At 36.7% G+C, this 22,182-nt stretch overlaps 1 protein-coding gene across 1 annotated transcript; it reads right to left on the bottom strand.

Moving 5' to 3' along the window:
- LOC109223166 (hydroxypyruvate reductase) lies at positions 1,057–13,101 on the bottom strand. Its single transcript, XM_019387373.1, has 10 exons — positions 12,818–13,101; positions 11,239–11,378; positions 9,400–9,544; positions 9,113–9,240; positions 7,137–7,208; positions 5,992–6,118; positions 5,798–5,922; positions 5,658–5,699; positions 2,149–2,361; positions 1,057–1,462 (listed from the first exon to the last, which is right to left on the bottom strand). The coding sequence occupies exons 1-10, from the start codon at positions 12,957–12,959 to the stop codon at positions 1,394–1,396; spliced, it is 1,203 nt and encodes a 400-aa protein (XP_019242918.1). The 5' UTR covers positions 12,960–13,101; the 3' UTR covers positions 1,057–1,393.

Raw genomic sequence — 22,182 nt, forward strand, 5'->3', positions numbered from 1 at the left:
GCAAAAGGCTACGGAAACACTAGGAAGCAGTGAATCACCTAGAGTTTTCTCTTTCGTTCTTCCTTAATCTGTATTTTAATGTTTTCAATTATTATCATGACTGTCAGTTTGGTTATGAGTAGCTAAACTTTCTAATCTAGGGTTTGATGGAATCTATTGGAAAATGATTTTCTACTACGTTTAATATAGATTTGCCTTTGATTTTTCTCTACTTGTTCAATTATATGATTATTGTGGTTGATTGAAGGGCCCTCAATTGACTGTGCCTATTTAGTGTGTATTGCTTGAAAACGGGTACACATTTAGGTAGTTGTTGACCAACAACACTCCTAACGTATATGAGGAATCAATACGGAAGGTTTAAAGGTGTGATTAGGAATAACGAAACCTTGGTGCGATCTTAGTTAGCGGTAAACTAGTGCCAGCTAGCGTAGTTCGGAAGAATACGTCTAGTAAATTGTTGTATTTGCTCGGAAGAGAATTACGACACCTAAAGTGCTTACGATCGGTAGAGAATATCTAGGCAAATTAATATGAGACGTGGCGGGGAGATTCCGACGAGAGGGGAAATCTCTCGTTAATCTTTTCTCCAACCCTCAGTATCTCTAATTATTAATTTACTAATTTAATTTGTTAGTTAATTAGTTAGGCATAAGAATCTTAATATATATACAACTTATGTGAGTAGAAAACTTCAAAAATTACTCTAGAGCTATTTTTGGGATTGGAAGATTTTGTTTTCAAAATCTACCTAAAATGGTTAGAATCTATAAACAAACAGAGATTTAATAACAAAATTTTGAAAAAAAACTCCCAAATTTCATGGCCAAGAGCTTATCCTATCAAAGTCAGTCATTTGGTATACTTATACTAAGTCAGTCATTTGGTATACTTACTTATCGGTTGATTGATGATTTGAGAACTTAATCCCTAACATAAACTTTGCATAACATAATAAAGTGTTTTGTTGGTCACATAAGAAGAAAACTTAAGTGCCGCACAACTAATATAGCGTTTTGTTGGCGGTATTAGTTAATATTTGCAGGAAGTTAATGTGGGAATTCATGCATTATTTTATACAGAATAGAATAACAACAAACAAACAACGATCCAGTAATATCCCACTAGTGGGGTCTGGGGAGTGTAGTGTGTACGCACACCTTACCCCTACTCCTCCTTATTGTTCAGTGCATATATTATCACACATAAATAATCCCAGCAATAATTTTCGTATAACTAGTATGTGAACCAAACAACCTCTAATAATTATCAGGATACTTGTATGCCAATACAAGGTTAAATATGAAACTACTTCCCTCAATGGCAAGAAATGTAAACACAAGAATAATTCCCAGGCAATGTTTCTTCATCATATTGACAGTTCCTAATTGGTTCAATTGACAATCTCTATTCCTGTAAAAGGTTCTCCTGCATGGAGTTGAAGAGCAACGTCCCCGACAACCTGTAATTTAACCACTTCCATATTAGAAGATTGATTTCAACAACATGTTCTAACAAACAAAACTTCGCCTAAATTATTCTGGTTAACTGTATCAGGCAGCGCGATAGCACTGTGTATGCTTTTCAGCCTACTGAAGAAGCATACGTCCCCCGGAAACTCTAGGTCTGTAAATGGATAAGAAAAAGACTCTTTAAGAATAACTTGGTTAGTCGCGAGCTTGAGTAAACTAGAGAAATCTAGGGATTTCTGTTTTTTTAGAAAGTCGCTTGCATGTACATATATAGGCTTGACAATGATATCTATTTGCGGAGATGTTTATACTATGTTACTCGTAATTTGTTTGTTCTACAAAACTTCATCTAACAGAAAACACAGACACTTCGTAAACCTAACTTTCAGAAATATGAAAAGATATGTTATTTAAAATAAAAGGAGAGAGATTAGAGAAGGGCATGTACAAAACGTTTTAACATTTTAAACGCGGATCAAAACACAGACAAGCCAAAAGTTCTTTAGTAAGCGAACAATTTGAAACTAGTTTCCACCAATGAAATGAAATTGGCCCGAATTGAGCAAAATATATAAAAAAAGGATTCATATCCCCGATCACAATTAGTTTGGAATTGAGGCATTGTTGATTTGATTGATTGAAACATTTCATCAAGATAGCTCAACTTAGGACTTACCTTGGCCATGTATCTGTAGGACTTTTCTGTAACACCAGCAACATGGGGTGTGATTATAACCTCCGGAAATTTAAGGATAGCATCATCAGGATCAAATGGTTCAGCCCAAGCAACATCAATTCCTAAACCGCCCAAATGTCCCGATTTGAGATGATTAAAAACAGCATCATAGTCCAAGAGACCACCTCGAGCAATATTAATCAGAAGGGCACCCTGCAGCAAAAGACAGCATGCAAAGTTACCATAATTTATCTAGTGTTAATTTTTGCTTTCTTGCAGAAACCACTCCCACTAACAGCTCCTCAGCAACACTATCATTCTTGCGACTCAACCCCAATCCCGTGATCTTTCTCTTCTTTTTTTTTTTTAATGGGGGGGGGGGGGGGGGGTGAAAACCTTTGTTTGCACGTACACTGATATGAAGAACAACTTCAATAAACTGGATAGCTAGATGGCTGCTATGGTTCTTAGGGTTGCCAGGTTCAAGAAGACATTCAGCTTTTCCTGATCAAGATAAAATGAAAGCCAGAGGCTTGTGCTATGCCAGCGGAAAATTACTCAACCATGATAGCCTAACCTCGAGCAGAATTATAGTAACATACACCTTGATGCACTATCAACATATTCTCATCTCTCATGATTTTGACTCTAATAGGAAAGCCTCATATTTTTCTCAAAATGTAGTGGTTGATGACACAGTGAATGAGAGAATGCACTACACTAAATTACAAACGTTTTCAAAACATAGCAAAATTCCTTTAACAAAGAAAACTCTTTCAAACAGTTTAGCTGTTTAAAACTGCAAAAAACGAACCCAACTTTGCATGGAACATGCCTAAATAATAGGATACGAAAGTGAAATGCCAAATAATGAGAATGCATCTCACTTAAGATACATCATTTGTGAATGTCTCATTAGCAATTAGTATATTATGGGATTGCAAGTACACACCAAAGATAAGTGAGCTCTGAAGGACAGAACTCTTCTGGTATATGAACTGCAATTGTGGATATATAAGCATGTGTGTTGTCATGGGCGGCTTTCCAGCCACGCCCTATGACCCCTTGGACGCGCCCCATGGCATCCTGGCAAGCCTCCCAACGCCTAGCGCCATGGACGGCCCCGTGGTCATGGCCGCGCCAAGTGACAAGCGCGCCTTTGTCGCTCCATCGATAGCCTCGCTAGAGCCCAGCCGCAGGCAGATGCCAACAACGTCACGCGCGCAAACTTTGATGCTAAAGACAAGGTTGCCGCCAACGGACCTGCTGCTACCTTGTAGGAACCTAAGTCCTTTATATTGTAAAAATAGAGTAGTTTTATTTCATGTATTTACATTATGTCTCTCTAGCTTAGTTATGTCAAGTCATGTAACTTTGGTTTATTTTTTTTAAGCATTATTAGGGGGATCAAATAATCAAACTATCAAGCAAGCAAACAATTATCTGCACTGGTGTCTCTCCCCTTCTGTAATAGCTTTCATTAATGCAATCAAGTTTTCTTTCATTCTCATTTTCTTTTCTGTTTTCTCAATTGCACTTGACATTAGTTTTCCCGTAAGACACTGACAGTCTCGTCTAGCGTACGGAGGGGACCCCAGTTGGCGGATAGTAATCGCACAAACATCAGTTGCTTAGCCATATGTCGCCCTTCTAAGGAATCTCAGGAAGGCGCCGCGTAATAGTTGGTATCAGAGCCTAGGATGGACATCGGACAAGGGAACACATTACCATTACCACCATTTCTGACCATGGGGACCGCATTGCGGCCCTTGAAGAGACGGTTAACGTATTATAACCCACCGTGAATAGGTGCCTAGTCTAAGAACCATCCTAGTGCAAAGATTGGACGACCTGGACTGCAGGATACTGCAGGCCGAAGGTGATATTGCCCAACATCAGTCGCAACTCTGAAGGAGACCGGCAAACGTCAGCCACAGAGGCGGCCGAAATTTTCAGTAAATTTGAGGGTCTCCAACAGGAGCGGACCGAGGATTTAGCCTATAGGGCACAAGACGCAGACAGTAAATTCGGCTGCCTCTGTGGCAGCCGTTTGCCGGTCTCCTTCAGAGTCGCGACTGATGTTTGCAATGACTTCTTCGGCCTGCCGCATCCTGCGGTCCAGGTCGTCCAACCTTTGCACTAGGCTGGTTTTTAGATCAGGCACCGTATTCACGATGGGTTGTAATACGTTAACCGTCTCTTCAAGGGCCGCAATGTGGTCCCCATGATTCACCATGGTCACAAATGGATGGCAATGTGTTCCCTCGTCCGATGTCGAACCTAGGCTCTGATACCAACCGTTACCCTGTGTCTTCCTGAGAATTCTTGAAAGGGCGACATAGACTAAGCACCCGATGTCCGTGCGGTTACTATCCGCCAACTGGGGTCACATCCATACGCTAGACGAGATTGTCAATGCCGTATGGAAAAACCAATGTCAAGAGCAATTGAGAGAACAGAAAAGAGAATGAGAATGAAAGAAAGCTTGATTGCATTAACGAACGCTATTACAGAAAGGCAACACGATGTCGAGGGGGAGAAACACCAATACAGAGAATTGTTTACTTGCTTGAAAGTTTGACTACTTGATCCCCCTAATAATGTTTAAAAAAAATAAACCAAAGTTACATAACTTGACATAACTAAGTAATGGAAATACAAGAAGTAAAACTACTCTATATTTACAATAAAAAGGACTTAGATTCCTACAAGGTAGAAGCAAGTCCGTTGGCGGCAACCTTGTCTTTAGCATCAGAGTCTGCGCGCGCGGCGCTGTTGGCATCCACCTGCGGCTGGGCGCTGGCGAGGGTTATCGGTGGGGTGACATAAGCACAGGCGCGCTTGTCACTTGCCGCGGCCAAGACCACGGGGTCGTCCACGGCGCTAGGCGTTGGGAGACTTGCCAGGACGCCATGGGGCGCGTCCAAGGGGTCATGGGGCATGGATGGAAAGCCGCCCATGACAGTAACCATGCATTAGCAATACATACATATGCACAGCTATTAAACCAACTCTTAATACACTATGTATAAATGTCAATTTGAATTTTTGAGAGAGGCACAAACATATGCGCATGCACACTCTATAATTGGATGATATATTAAGAACCTATATGACTTAGTGAAATGACAAAGGTAGCATTTGTTGACTGAAATATTATTTGACTTAATAGCTCCAATAATTTTCCTATAGCTTGCATCAATATAGTTTCATAACCATAGCTGTTAATATCAAGCATTTAATCAGAGCTAGTGCACTGACTTGCATTGTGCAAGAAATAATGGGATAAATCATAAATGTCCCGGAACACAATCAAATGACCTATGAAAAAAGAAAAAGGGAAGCCAGTAATTTTTTCTGCCAAACTGAGGTAATCTGACAGTCTCTTCACTGATTGAGAGAACACAATAATAATACAGCCCCAAACCACCACCACCCCCCCCCCCGGCGCCCGCCACCCTGTTTCTGGAAAGAGATGTCCACTTAGCAAAGTGAGGAAAAACACAAACCTTTTTCATGACAGATATAAAATCATTGTTCACGATGCCAGCCTGCAAGTGACCAGCATATCTTTAAGTATAAGCTTGACAAAAAATATTGATCATCAGAAAGCACATGATAACCAGACAACAAGAAAGAGGAGTCTTACAGTTTCTTTGTTCATAGCTAAACAACATACTACAATATCAGCTTTGCTTGCAAACTTCAAGATATCATCATGGTTTCCCCTCTCATCAACCAGGTCATCGTAGCTACCATTTTCAACAGATGGTGCTGGAAAGATAGCATGCATAGTTAATATCAACATTTTAGAAATAAATAGAATTCACAAGATTTTCTTACCCTCAGATTTGCTTGTGTCCCGTGCATGCCTGGACCAACTCCGTTTGGTAGCAAGTATTTTCACGTCAAATGGACGTAGACGCTTTGCCAAATGTATCCCGATATTGCCAAACCCCATGATAAACACCTATGTGATGATGCAGAAAATATCTAAGACATCGTCAAGGTGCAACTCTTGCACAAGTTTCTAGTCATGAAATATATTCAAGCCCACAACAATGCCATAAAAGTCTCCATTTGTGATATTACAGAGACTATTAGGCCAATTTTTCCATCTAATAGAATTTTCCACTTGATGGTAGCAAATTTGAATATGCACTATGACTTTGCCCCGTAAGAAGGATGAAGGTGAAGTTCAGATTATGCAGGATTCTCGAACCTTTTTTTGTTTTTGATAAGTAGGCAGGATTCTGGAACCTAAAAGGCAAACAATTCAGATATATAGGCTCGCTCTTCCTGAAAAAATGACATGATAGATGAAGGCGCAACGCATAGAATCAAATATGGTTGGTTCAGATGGAGGAGTGTTACAAGGGTGCTATGCGATAAGAAGATACCTAAAAAAATGGTATACAACTTTTATAGGTTTATAGTACAAAGAAAGTTAGCTACATCTCTTTCCGTCTTTTTTTCCCTTTTGATGAGGAAGTTAGCAACATTTCTAAAATTAACGGCTCAAGTTTTATTAATTAATACAACTATTATCTTTCTAAGTACCAAATTTTAGATACTTGTATAGGATACCCGTATGCAAAAAAATGTGAAATAGAAAAAGTTTGAACACAATATAGGTACTTAATCCTAAGACCATCCTGGGCCTCTCATACCATCATCACAGCCATTATCATATATATATGCAACTTAATTTTAGCATCGCCACTTCATATTATTATAAATATATACATATATATATATTTACCTTAATAAAAGGTAATTGCCAAGTAAACATGTTTGAATGAAGCATTTGTAACTACTGTATACAAATTAGTTGATTCTATCAAGCGTACATTTCTATTTAGTTCAAAAGTTTTGAGCACTTTTATATAAACAACAAGAGGTTAGATGAAAATGGGAACAAAAACACATCTAGAGCGCCCCAAATGCCAGATAACAGATAAATAGGAGAAACAAAAAGTGAAACTCACTGTTTTCCCTTCCAGGTTGTCACCAATTGGCTCCCCTAGCTTTTTCTGCTCCACAGAAATTTTCAGTTGATGCTGCAGCATTTGAGGAATACAGGTGAAAAGGGAAAACAGAGTAGCTTATATGAGAACAAATGATACTCCGTAGTACTCATATCCATTAGCTATACGTATATACTTTCACTTCTACAACCAGAGAGATGAATTAGCAAGCACAATTAAGTACTCACACCTAGTGGTGGTAAATGGGCAGGTTGGGTCGGATTTGGGGGGTTAAAATGGGTTGGGTCTCAACCCACCCATATTTCATGCGGGTCAAAAACGGGTTGGGTATCAAATAGGCGGGTTGAATATTGGTTAACTCATATTATATAGGTGTAATATTTTTTCAAATGCAATTTATAATTTTTCTTTTGCTCAGATTATTTAGTGACATAAGCTTAACTGGAATAATATATACTCTTCTTCATTAAATTTATTCAAATTTGACTATCATATTGTAAACTTAAGTTACTCTTCCACAAAATATGACAGTTTTCATTTTAGGAAGAAAATGTGCTTAATGCACATCAAGCAATATCACTAATAATATGACTCCGTGCATTTTTCAGTTTGTTAATATATTGTCAGCAATCCAATATAAAACTAAACAAATTCAAAAAAAAAATTATATTCAAGAAATTGACTAATAATATATGACTCTGTACGGATTCAACGTTGAAATATGTGCTCCATAACTAAAAAGAAAATACTATTTTTTTGGTTGAAAAAGAAAGTACTCTTTCTACAATATGAAGAGAAAGTACTCATTTCGTTGAAATGAAAGAAAATACTTTTTCTACATCATGGAAAGAAAGTACTTTTTTTGTTGACATGAAAGAAAATACTTCTTTTACATCACGAAAAGAAAATATTCATTTTGTTGAAATGAAAAAGAAAGTAATCTTAATAATATTTCTATTGAGTTGGATGTGAAGTGGATGGTTGGGATGATAGGGGTGGGGTGGGGTAGGGTGGTTTGAGGGTGGGAGTGGGTGGGGGTGTAGGGAGTGGGTTGGTGGGAATAGGGAATAGGGTGGGGAAGATTGAAAAAGAATTTTGGAAAATATTTTTCCCTCTCTTGATAAAGAAAACATTTTCCTCTAATTTGAGGAAAATGAGTTCATGAGGAAAATATTTTTCAAAACATTTAAGCCAACCAAACATGGAAAAATTGGAACACATTTTCTGAAAAAAAATTTCCTTCATACCAAACACACCCTTAATGTACTCTTGAGTACCTATTTATCGAAAGTGATGTATTACAAGTGGGAAAAAATATTTTCTTACTTAACATGTACTCTTCAAGAACAAATGAAAAACTATACAAATTTGCTTCTACTTCTTAAACTGTTTTTGGTATTCAAGTATGCATCTAGAAAGAACAAGGACGCTAAACAATAGTAAACAGTACTTACAATGTTTAGAAGGAAAAGAAAAAGAAAAAAAATACTCTCATAGCCAACTATAGTGAGAAGAAACATACGAAGGAAGAGGAGTTGGAATACCTTTATAGAATTTTCAGTTTAAAAAATGATATCATGTATTTTGAGTAACCAAAAGTTGAAAGATAACCGACTAGGCCAACCCATATTTTACCCATGAATACCCATATTTCTACGGGTTGAAGCCCAAATTTTATCCAACTTAAATATCACTCATCCAACTTTAAAATTCACTTCATATATCATTGAGATTCCAGGTTGTCTTATCCATCCCATTGAGTTCATTCTCATTAGCAATATAAACAAGTTTCAAGCGGACAAGTACTGAAGAACAGATTGCCGACCAACCTGCAGTAATTATTCTTACAAATGGTGATTATAAATTCACAATGTATCAACTTTATGGAGAAAGAAAATAAAATTTATCCTACATGTTTATCCTCAAAGAGTTCAGAAGAAGTAAAGCCTTTATTTATAAGCTTAGAATCTACCAACTTGCTTACGCAGGAGGCCCAAAATGAGATATATGGCCATTTCAGCACATGAAGCAGCATTTCCAGTTGCACCACCTGGAATTCTGGCGACTTTAATGCCATGCTCTGTAGCAGCATTAATGTCAACACCTGCATAACAACAGCAGTGCAAAATATTTAGGAAATTGGAAACCTCAAAATATGTTCATTAGAATGAACCAGCTGCCAAAGAAATAATATCAAGATAAAAAGAACGAAACAAAACAAAAGGCAAAAGGCAAAAAGACAGACTAAAAAGATAGTTGTGACCTTCTAGTCCAACTCCAAATTGCATTATGAGTTTCATGCTCTTTGCACGAGAGAGGACATCGGAGTTCATGCGGAAGCTTTTAACCACGCAAATTTCATAGTCACCAATCACAGCAGGCACATTTTCAAGTGGAATATCATCAACCTACAAAGGAGGCATATAATCATCATTGAAGATTAGTTTAAACACTTGTAAGTTGGACCATTTTAAGAAGACCTTACAAGGAGGTATTCTCAGATTCCACTCAAAGAATTGAAGAGAAGGAGCTGTAGCTTTATCTATAAGTATATTTTAGTTGTAAGTAAAGGAACAAACACTGCAAATCAAATATTAAATGGAAGAGAAGATAAAAACAAAACTAACTTTAAAGATTGCAGGTTTTATAGTTAGGTAGCATTTTTATCATGTACAAAATGTGCACAATCATAATTAGCAGCTCTTAGTATATTCAGTAAGTAACAAAGATACCTCTAAACAATTGTGTCTCTGTTTCCTTTTTCTTTTCTTTTTCTTTTGATAATAGAAAAGTAGTTTTACAAAATGCCGTACTATACATGTATTGTATAATAATATATACATCAATAACTGTATTTGATAAGTGTACGTACAGTCATTTACTAAACATTCCAAAAATCTATGCAAACTGGTATATGCTAATCACCTCAGAAATACAAATGAAATAAAAAGGTATACTCAACCTTGAAATGAATTTTCGATTTTCTCTAAGGTTCTACTATCCTTTCTCTCCAAAATGTCCAAATATTACACAGGTGAGTTGTCTTGCAAATGTAATTTTCCTCGCCTTCATGCTTCTAAAAAGTAGTGTTTCTTGACTGCTTTATCTTTCCCATTTGTCTTATGTAAGCACTTCAAGTGAAAAACATAGAGAATTTAATTTCTCCCTGAAATTGTGACCTAGTATCGCATATACCAGCAATTCCTGTTGTGGCTCAAGTTCCTTTGTTCATTGCCAAATTTTTCCACCCATATTAAATCAATTGTTTGCATCTTCAGTTGAGTTGTATGAAAATAGTGTCTACTTTTTCTAAAGAGGAAACCTTTAGTGCACATTTTTTGATGACTGAGAATTTCCCTCGAGCCACTGGTGCACGGTTCAATCTTTGGTAGATAATGGATTTGCCCCTCTACCCTTCTCCACTTAAATACCATGCTTTTTGTCTGCTGCAGGGTTCTAATCCGTAAGTAAGCCTAACCCACACAACACGTGCTATGCTCTTATCATTAGACCAAAGCCCTGGGGCTAGAAACTTTTAGTGCACATTATACCAGAAATCAATACATGGAACTCACATTTGCTCTTTTTAATCAATTTTTCACTTCAAATTGCCATACCAACATCATAAAAGTAGCACGCATTTTACACAAGCAATACTAAAGGATACGCCTTTTTCAACTCTTCCCCAACTAACCATGTGAAGTTGAATAAAAAAAAAATCAATTTAGGACAAGATTATGAAATAACTACCCTCAAAATAAGGGGTCAAGAAGATATGTTTATTTCTTCTTTCATGTAATTTTATTTTGCAAATCACCATCAAACGTCTACCTCTCTCCAAATAGCAATATCAATTTTTTTAAGAAATCTAACAAGATAAGTAAACCATATTTAAACATCATTTATGCAATTGCTTTTCAACCATTCACCAAGATTCCTCTGTTGCTTTATGAACTTCCCGTGCCAACAAGGTTTTAATTCAACCTGCCTTATTTTTTCCCTATGGATGCCTGAAGAATCAAATTTGCTTGAATAACTTTGAATTGGAGTCAATATTAAGTCTCCTGCAAAGAAGAAATAAGTAAAAGCAAGAAAGTAATACCTGGACAAATGGATAGCCTTGCAAATATTCTCTTGTATAATTGTGAGAAGCAGGAAAATGAGGCCCGCAAAAAAGAACACGGGTAACGTGACTGCTTCTATTATCACCCATTTTCTGAACCTCTGGCGATGCGTTTGCACCTAAACGAATAGGTAAATGCAAGTATAAATATATTTCAGTCTATATCCTTGGTACATCTGAGGATGAGTATTATACACATTGTTTGAGAAAACACATTATTATCCTGGCTGCATATTGTAATCTATCTCCCTTTCCAAGAAGCGGAAGGACATGGTAAAAGAGAGGGAGGGTAAAAATCCTTTCAAAGCATCTATACACGTCATGATATACAAAAGAATGGAAACCGAAGGTGATCAAGTCATATGCTTGTTCACAGAGCAAAGACTGAGATCAAAGTATAGATCTCACAGCAATTGCTTCAACTGTGTATTCCACAATGACAAAAGAAAAGGTTACACCGACATGCCATAGACTCACTTGCACTATTTGTTTCCTAGGTTATTGTTTTAACCTCTCGCATCAGTTTTTCTATGTTATGGCATTTCCGATTAATCCGTATTCATGCATCTTTGATCTACATGGAAATGAAGTAATGCACATAATAATTGCAATAAAACTAGTGAGACTTGTGTCCTAATTGTAAACTTCTTCCACCACAACTTTACAGGTAAAAGAAGATTTTACTAAACGAGAACCAGAAACCTAAGGAGACAGGATTTTCTCAATCAACCAACGACTTTAAAAAAAAACCATCAAAAGTTTAGAAAAAAGAGCCCTTTAGTCTATTTGAAAATTAGATAGTAAGCCATGAAAGAATCCTTGTGCCTTGCATTCTGTTTATACAATACATCTCCTGGCCCCAAGGCTTTGGTCTAGTAGTAAGAGTGTGAAATGTGATATATGGCTTAGGTGATATCACCAATTCGAACCTGCCACGGACAAAAGCCCGGTATTTAAGTGAAGAAAAATAAAGGAGTGAGTCCATTATCCACCAAGTTTTGAACGGCGGATCATCAAAAAGAAAGAGAAAGAAAGAAGAAAATGACACTCTTAAACATCTTCGAGAACTACAGACTCCCTTCCATTGCCAACCAAAAAAAAGGGCACCCGGTGCACTAAGCTCCCTCTATGCCCGGGATACGGGAAGGACCGGACCTCAAGGGTCTATTGTATGCAGCCTTACCCTATATCTCATCTCTATGCCCGGATACGGGAAGGACCGGACCTCAAGGGTCTATTGTATGCAGCCTTACCCTATATCTCATCTCTAGAAGAGGCTGTTTTCACGGCTCGAACTCGTGACCTGCCGGTCACATGGCATCAAATTTACCAGTTACGCCAAGGCTCCCTCATTTCCAACAAAAAATGAAAGACTAATAAATCATGCAAAACCAGTTGGACCAACGGGAAAGGTCCATCATACAATCAAAACAACAAGTTCAATCAAGAAACACACAAATGTTCCAGATATATTGAGCACACAAACCATTTGGTCAAAAATTTATAATTGAAAAAACCAAAGATTGTGAATTTGTGAGTATTCTGGAAATGGGGATACCAGCTTGAGGTAGAGAACAGTGTTTCTGCTGCTGCAGCTTAATACAAGTGTTACCCACAACCTGGGAAGTCAGCACTGTTTTTGTCCACGTTTTGCAGACCTTTAAAACTAATGCAGAGGTTGTCTTACGGTAGTAGTACATCTATGGAGAGAGAGAGAGAGAGAGATTATCATCAGACCACCAGAGATTAGAAAAATGTACTCCAATTATGATGGGATTTAGGTTGACTTTGAAATGCCTCGGTCTAAATAGCTCTAGACAACGAAGGATGGTACTTTTGGCTTGACGGCTGGTACATGTTCTTCTTTGTTTCTACTGTGTTACGCTTAAAAGGCAAAGTAGGCTCGTGTTTGCCTAATCAAACTTTTCTGTAAGAGCCTCGTTTGTTCCTTGTTTGTTTCATATAATTTTGGATGTTATAATGTATTGCTTATAAAAAACATATATTATAACAGAAAATGAAATTTGATTCTGAAAAAACTTGACTTTTATAGTGAAATATTGTTATATAAGGATGATGTTATAGAGAGGTCTGACTGTACTATTTATTACTACTTGGCATGTACTATTATTTAGGGAAACTTATACAAATGTCCCATATAAGTTTTAATTTACCAATCTCTAGCCATTAGTCATAGACTTACCAAATTAGTCAAACACATATAAAAATTGAAAAATTAAATAAATAAGGTTCTTTCTCTCAAAGAATTACATACAAAAATCATCTTCCATATTTGTAGACGTGATTAGCAACATTAGATGCAAGACGGAAAGGAAATTTTATGGATGAGGTAGCAAATAAGGTGATAAAATATAAAAAGAAAAAACATACAATATTCCAAAAATCTAAGCAAAATAAGAACTTTTTCAATGGGTATAGTTGAAATTCATTGAAAACATATAGATAAGTCAATATACAAAATTTGAGGAAGATTGGAGGTGATTTCGACTGGTTTTGTACCAAAATTCGTAATTAAATCGAGTTCAAAAAATATTTCTGCGACACATGTATCAAACATGTATCACGCATGTATCTCACAAACAGGTATACATGGATATACATGTGATACATAATTGATACAAATATGGTACATATGTGATACACAAATGATACACAGTATGCTACACATATCATTTTTTTCATGTTACTTCGAATTTTTATTTCAAACCACCTCAAAACTTCACCAAATCATCCCAAATCTGATATTCAAGCTTCTTAAGATGTACCCAATCTATCCTAATAACACCCACTCAAAAGAAAGCAAAAATTTGTCATTTTTTTGCTACAAATAGCTAATTGACTAATATTAGTAATATTTGGCTAACATTAGTAATATTTTATGAATTAGCCAATTTTTGTAATGAGCTACTTATAAATGGACATAACTGGTAGTTTCCCTATTATTTAATGGGTCCTATTTTAAAATTAATTTATCAAAAATATCATTCTTTTTTCTCTTCATTTATTAAAATCCTCCTAAATTGTTTGTGTTTTGTAAGTTTAATATTTTAAACTATGAGGTGGTATTGTTACCCCTATAGTATAACATTTCCTATCTAAATTCTCCCTATTGTGCCAAAGTGACATGGAGGGTGGATTCATTGTCTTTTATAGTGTGTTAAAGCTAGAAATTAGGCCCCATTAAAAAAAAGTCATAAACATTTTTGCGTTAATTTTTAAATTAATTATTCTTAATTCTTGTTTCGTGTATTTTTCTTTTTCTTTCTTATTCAATTTTTTTTTTTACTTTTTTTCCTTGATTTTTGTTGCTAGTAACGATAAAATAGTTGAAACGCATAAGCTTAAAATAATAGTAGTATTAAAATAAAATAATAAATCTAGTTGGAAGTCACGCCCAAGGACTTATAGAAGTTCACCACCAAAATATACTTTTTCTACTATGGAAGCAAAAAAGAATTAAATTGGTGTTTGGATTAGGAGAAAGCTTTGTTTTGATTTATTTTTAGTCTTGTACGGTGTTGTAACTGAACCTCCTGACATAGGATCTATGCAAATAGATGATACTTCTACTCCCTCAACCAAAAACTTTTCTTCAAACTCTTTTACTCGACAAACACATTTCTCCAAGCCTAGCTAATCCCAATACCCCAACGCTTACCACTGACTTAACGGATGAAACCACTAAACACGATGATAACGATGATAACTTTATTCCTATTAGTGCGAATGACAAATATCGTTTATATGAACCTTGGAAATATTCGATCATTATCAAGTTATTTGGAAGAAAGATTGCCCATCATATTCTAAAAAATAAACTCCTAGATCTTTGGAAGCCAACGGAGGAACTTCCTCTCATTGACCTAGGTTCAAATTTCTTTCTTATAAAATATCAGAAAGAGGAGAATATGATTAAGGCTCTACATGGTGGTCCGTGGTTTGTTCTAAGCCACTTTTTATCTGTTCGTCGATGGGAGTCAAAGTTCGTTGCTTCATCTACTCAACTTACATACTCTGCTTTATGGGCAAAGCCCCCTGAACTACCGACGGAGTTCTATGATCTGGAAATACTCCAACGTGTTGGGTCGAAATTGGGAAAGCTACTTAAGATCGATTCATGTACCTCGTCTACAACTAGGGGAAGATATGCAAGAATTTGTATTGAAGTGCCATTGGAAAAGCCTCTAAAAACTCACGTTAATCTGGGCCACCATAAGCAACTAATTCAATATGAGGGTCTTAACCTACTTTGTACGACTTGTGGGCGCTTTGCACATGCCAAACTAAACTGTTCGTCTACTGTTTCTTCACCTAAGGAGGCAACCACTTCGTCACCTCAACTACAGGCTGCTGCAGCACAAGGTAAAGAGTGGAACATCGTGGAGTTTACAAAAAGAACAAACTATGCTACGAGGAACTCCAAACCCTCCATGAACAAGGTGGTTGCAGTAGCTGCATCACCAAGGCAGCACCTTGATCCAGGTAAGTACCCTAACTCTATCAGACCACATTTGGGCTGGCCCAATTCTGATAAAATTTTACTCGCCAAGCCCAATATAGAGAGTCTTAATAGTTTTAGTTGGTTAGCCAACTTGGACCCAACTAACGAAGGGTCACCTAGTTTTCATGCAAGTCCTATAAACAAGACTTTTACAGTAGTAGAAAATAGCCCAATAAATTCTTCACCAGATCAATTTCCCCAGAATAGCCAATCAATACCTTGTATAGGTTTGCCACCTCCTACTACTAATCAAAGCAGCTTCTAAAATAATTACGGCTCTACAGTTACCACCAATATCCCTTCCACTGTCTCACCTCTTACTCAAACACAGCCACATAAGCAGACTACTCCACGTAATACTTCAGCCGCTTCATCCCATCAATCTAGCCTTGATAAATCCTGTACAACTTCATCCCTACTTGAGACGTCCTTACCAGTAGTAAGCCAAAGCACCTCACTCTTGCATGCTACAGTGCATGCAGATAATGTAAACCAAAATCACACTCCTTCTAACCAGCATAATCATTACACTTCATGTGAAGACCACTCTTACTCCACTCCATTACCTATTACGCCCACCTCTTCCACATCTTCTCCATCTAATCAAGACTTCATAAATCCATCTAAAAATTCTACTCACATATAGACTTACTCACAAAATACTTCCACTAACTCTAAGGATGCAACGTCCTTCCTTTCCAAACACCACTCACTATATGTCCATGCAGGAGAACATCCAAAACCAACAATCAACTCTTCCACCTTCCCAGAATGACCATGCAGGGGCCACAGTTGCCACACATCTCAACCCCGACGATCTACACTTCTCAGATCATCTCCACGGACCAGCCACTCGAGTCTTGGTTGGAGATGGGCTTACAGGGCTATGCCCTGACATTCACTATGGAGCTGAACGGTCAAGAGATTGTTCTACTCATACAAAATTCATCCCATCTAGCGGAGATTGTAACGGAAGGTATGCGTCTGGGGATGGATGCTTACACGCAGAACCAATGGTTCACAACTCAGACACCCCTACTCTTAGAGAACCAAGCATTCTCTTCGATTCCTCACTGGGCTTATCCCATGAACCCTTCAAATCTACATGGGAACCCAGTGATCAACCTGATGCCTTTCTACCCTCCACACCATATGGGCCAGGTATTTGCTCCATGGTTCCAGTCACTCCACTCCTTCAACCCACTCTCCCCATATTCAAGTCCTCTCAATCCGATGGACAACTTCAGTGCAATAGAGTCTCCCCCACACACACACCCACACGTACTAGACAGTCCAACAAGGCAAGAATTAGCAGAAACACTAGCGGAGATGAGGGAAACAAGGACAGCATTTTGGTGGTTAAAGGGGATTCTACTTTACGACCTAAAAGAACAGTACAAAAAAAATTTTGTCCTCAAGTGTCCACCCGATCTAGAAGCATGCAACATCAAATTTCGTCAAACATTAAATCCAGTAATAGGGAAATATGCCATGGTCATTATCCCCACTCTTCACCAGACCTCTCAGGCAGTGAGTCTGGAGCAGATGACATCACAAATCACTCCGAGGACTCCAGTTCCAATAGAGCAGATCTCCAATCCTAACACTTATAGGAATTTTCTACTCTGGAGCTGCAGGGGATCACACAATCCTGAGTTTAGGAGGCACTTTAGATCTTTGTTAGATAATCATAGGCTTGTGCTAGTAATATTACTTGAGACACACATGCATGATCACTCTAGGCTTCGTGATGATTTTAATTTCACCCACATGTCACAAGTTGTTGCTAACGGGCTCATAGGGGGATTAGTGGTACTTTGGAAAGAGGAGGGTATAAAGGTGACGGAGATGAGGATTTCAGAGCAAGAAATACATTATATGGTCCAGGTATGTGCTAATAAACCTCCTTGGTTGTTGTCAGCTATATATGCGAGTAATCATGTTCATTTACGAAATTTACTTTGGGACAGTTTAAATAATATGCAAAATACTCTTGATATGCCTTGGTTATTAGGGGGTGATTTTAATGAAGTCATGAACTCTAGGGAAAAATTTAGTGGTTTGCCTATTAGAAATAGTAGAGTAGATAACTTTGTTGCATGTTTAAATTACTGTAAGCTATTAGATTTAGGCTTTCATGGAAGTCGTTTCACTTGGACTAATAAGCGTAGATTTGGTAATACCATTCTAGAGAGACTTGATCGTTTTCTAGCCAACTATGAATGGCTTAATTTGTATCCAGAAGCTGTGGTAAAGCATCTCCCTCGAACTTACTCGGATCACTGCCCACTTCTAATAACCCTTCAGCCAACACCTAGGTTAGCACAAAAAATATTTCGATTTGATTCTTATATGTTTTAACCGATTTCGTGAGGTTTGCTCTAACCTTAACTCATCTATCTAAAAGCCCTCAGACCACTAAAATATTTCAGGTTGCTGTCACTCTTTGGAACAAGCAACAATTTGGAAATATTTTTCAACAAAAAAGAACCTTACTAGCTAGATTAGCAGGAATTCAATCCTCAGTGCATTATCTCACTAGTTGGTNCAAACAATTTTGGAAATATTTTTTCAACTAAAAAAGAACCTTACTAGCTAGATTAGCAGGAATTCAATCCTCAGTGCATTATCCCAGTAGTTGGTTCTTGCAAAATTTAGAAATGGATCTTTCCATGCAATATAGTAAAATATTACTCTTAGAGGAAGAATTTTGGAAGTTAAAATCCCGTATTAATTGGATAAATGAGGGAGATCCGAATATAAATTTTTTCCATATGACTACCATTCACAGACGTAGAAGAAATAGAATTTTTAGTCTTCGAGATTTGGTGAGCAATTGGATATTCCAACAGGATGAATTAGAGCAGCATATCACTGCTTTTTATCATACACTATTCACAACTGACCAAATAAGTTCCACTAATAAGTACCATGATTCGTCTCCTGTTAATCTTTCTTTACATGAAAAACATCAGTTGGAAGAGCCTTTTACCATACACGAAATTAAAAGTGCTTTATTTAGCTTTCAACCATATAAGTCACCTGGTCCGGATGGATTACATCCTTTTTTCTACCAAAAATTTTGGCCAGACGTGGGCAGTAAGGTTAATTTATTTTGCCAAGAAATCTTCAGTACTAAGGTCATGCCACAAGAGTTAAATCAAACCTTTGTTTGCCTTATTCCTAAAGTAAAGCACCCGGTTACTATACAACAATATCGTCCCATAAGTTTATGTAATACTTTGTATAAATTGATTACCAAGTTAATTGCTAATAGGCTGAAACCTATTATTACTAAGATAATAGGACCTACTCAAACTAGTTTTCAACAAGGTAAACGAGCTTCAGACAATGCTATAATAGTGCAGGAAATTTTAAACTATTTTAGGGTTGCTAAAGGTAAAGCATCTTACATGTTATTGAAATTAGACTTAGAAAAGGCTTTTGATAGGATAGAACGGTCTTTTCTTAGGAGGACACTTATATTTTTTAATATTCCTGCTCCAATGATTACCTTAATTATGTCATGTGTTACAACCTCTTCAATTTCTATTTTGATTAATGGTTCTACAACACCTTATTTTCATCCGACAAGAGGTATTCATCAGGGAGATCCTCTGTCACCATACTTATTCATAATGTGTATGGAAATACTCTCACGTAGCATTTCCTTATCAGTAGATTACCTGCAGTTGCAACCCATTAGCCTATCTAAAAATGGGCCTCAACTTTCATACCTTCTATTTGCAGATGACATTGTTTTGTTTTCAAAAATAACTACTAGGAGTTGTCATGCAATAGTTGATATATTAAACCACTTTACCTCTTGCTCTGGTCAAAAAATTAATTTTGAAAAATCTAAAGTTTTTTCTCCAAGAATAGCTCTCAAAATGATAGAAATTATATTACAGAGTCTTTTTCCATTAAGGAAGGCACCTCGTTTGGTAAATATTTAGGGTTTCCTATGTTCACTGCTCGACCTAAGAATGAGGACTTTCAATTCCTTTTAGATAACTTTAAGAATAGATTAGCGGGATGGAAAACAAATTTTTTTAACTATGACAGGTCAATCTACTCTTATTAAATCTACCCTGAATAATCTTCCCAATCATATTATGCAGTATATACTGATTCCTAAATAAATTATCAAAAAAATAGAACAGTACCAACGAAATTTTCTTTGGGGCACCACCTCAGTCAAAAAGAAAATGCATCTTCTTAATTGGAACTTGGTAACGACCTCGAAAGCTATGGGTGGCCTGGGTATTCAAAAATTGGGGAAAAAATAATGCTTTATTAGCGGGCCTTGTTTGGAGAATTTTTCATCCCCTCAGGCAATGTGGTCAAGAGTTCTTATTAATAAATACATCCATAAAAAAACTGTTTTAAATAATTCAAAAACATGGGATAACATCCTCAGAGGGTGGAACTTTTGCCAAAGGGGTATCCAATGGAGAATAGGTGATGGCAAGCATATTAATGTATTGCATGACCCCTGGCTAAGGCCAGGCACAACGATGCGTTCCATGATACAAGGCCCTTTAACTTTAGAACAAACTAAGTTAACAATCTCTCAAATTCTTAAACCCATGGGATGGATTAAGGAGAAGATTACTTTTGACCTAGGGCATAATATAAATCACTTAATCAATGCTACTTATGTATCCCTTTTTAACAATAAACCTGATCTAATTTACTGGGGTCTAACTCAAACTAGCAAATTTACAATTAGGTCTATATATGACAATCTGGAAGAAAATATTCCTTCACCTTTGAGTCAGTCCCATAACTTCACTTGGATTTGGAAACTCCCTATCCATCCAAAACTTAAAAGCTTTATTTGGCTTCTTTGCCATAATAGGTTGCCAACCAGGCTCTGCTTAAATCACACTAATATTATTGAGGATGCAACTTGCCTTTTCTGTCAATCACAAGATGAATCTACTAAACACATTTTTCTGGAATGTGTGAATGCTGAAAAATATTGGCAACACTTAGGACTCACTTATTTAATTAGTTCTATTGCAAATCTGTCACATACACATACTTGGGTACGAGAACTCATTTTTATTAAACACACCAACCTTCCTCTTCACATTAACCCTCAAACATACTTACCATATAGTTTATGGAATATTTGGCTTACACGAAATGACAACCTGTTCCACAACACTAAAAGTAATATTCCCTATAACCATATTACCAAACAAGCTGCGAAATTCACTTACTTAGCTTCTTTCCATCATAGGAATAACCACAAAATTCAATTAGCCAAGAACAGTAAATGGAATCCTCCAGAAAATCACTGTTATAAGCTCAATACTGATGGTGCTTTTTCAGCTAACACGGCAGGCATAGGAGGACTAATTAGGAACTCCAACGCGGAATGGATTCTAGGTTTTTCTGGTTCGGCGCCACATGAGTCATCCATTTTGGCTGAACTATATGCTTTAACTCAAGGCTTGAAACTTGCATATGATCATAATATTACACCTCTGGAGGTGGAGGTGGATGCAAAGGGACTTTTACTATTATTCGAATCTGAAAATTTTGCTTTCTCTAACTTAATTGCTGATTGCAGGTACTATCTGGACCAGCTAGGTAAACCTGTGATCAAACATGCGTACAGAGAGCAAAATATGGTGGCGGATCGACTAGCTAAAGCGGCCACAATTTTGGAAAGGAATACTTGCCAAAAAATTTTGAAAATGTTCCTACTTTTGCTGAGCTGACTTTTGCAAAGGATAAGGCTGGGTTGCAAGGAACTCACTCAGACCAAGACACTACTTGGCAAAATCAATGTGGCAACATTACTAGTAGTTCCTCGTGTGTAATTAGCTGTCGTGATGATAATTCCAATAGGATGACCATGACAACAGTAAATACTACTACTACTTTAGGACTTTGTAATACAACAATAGTTTGTGACAAGGTGCCAGTTAGGCACCACTCATCTGTACGCATTTGCTAAATGCTAATATATATATATATATATATATATATATATAATCTTTTCTGACAAAAAAAAAAGAGCTACTAGAATATGAAAGCAAAAGAATTGAGTAAATTTCATGAGCTACTCAACTTTAGATTCATTACCCAAAAGTTATTTTTCTTTTATTTATTATGTAAAAGTCATTCAACTTTGTGTTCATTATCTAAAAGTCACTTTTTTTTACACAAAAATCAATTTAGTATGCTCTAGTAACACAATAGTCACTTTGATAATATCTTATAAAATTTTAACTTGAAAAGACTATTATACCCTTGATATTATAAATCCTCTCATTTATGTAATATCTTATGTATTATATAATACTTTTACCTAGATATTTTATTTATAATTAAATATCTTTATATTACTTTATTTATTATTTTTATAATATATTCATCTAAAAAAA

This window comes from Nicotiana attenuata, chromosome 3 (assembly GCF_001879085.1).
Source record: "Nicotiana attenuata strain UT chromosome 3, NIATTr2, whole genome shotgun sequence".
Taxonomy (NCBI): domain Eukaryota; kingdom Viridiplantae; phylum Streptophyta; class Magnoliopsida; order Solanales; family Solanaceae; genus Nicotiana; species Nicotiana attenuata.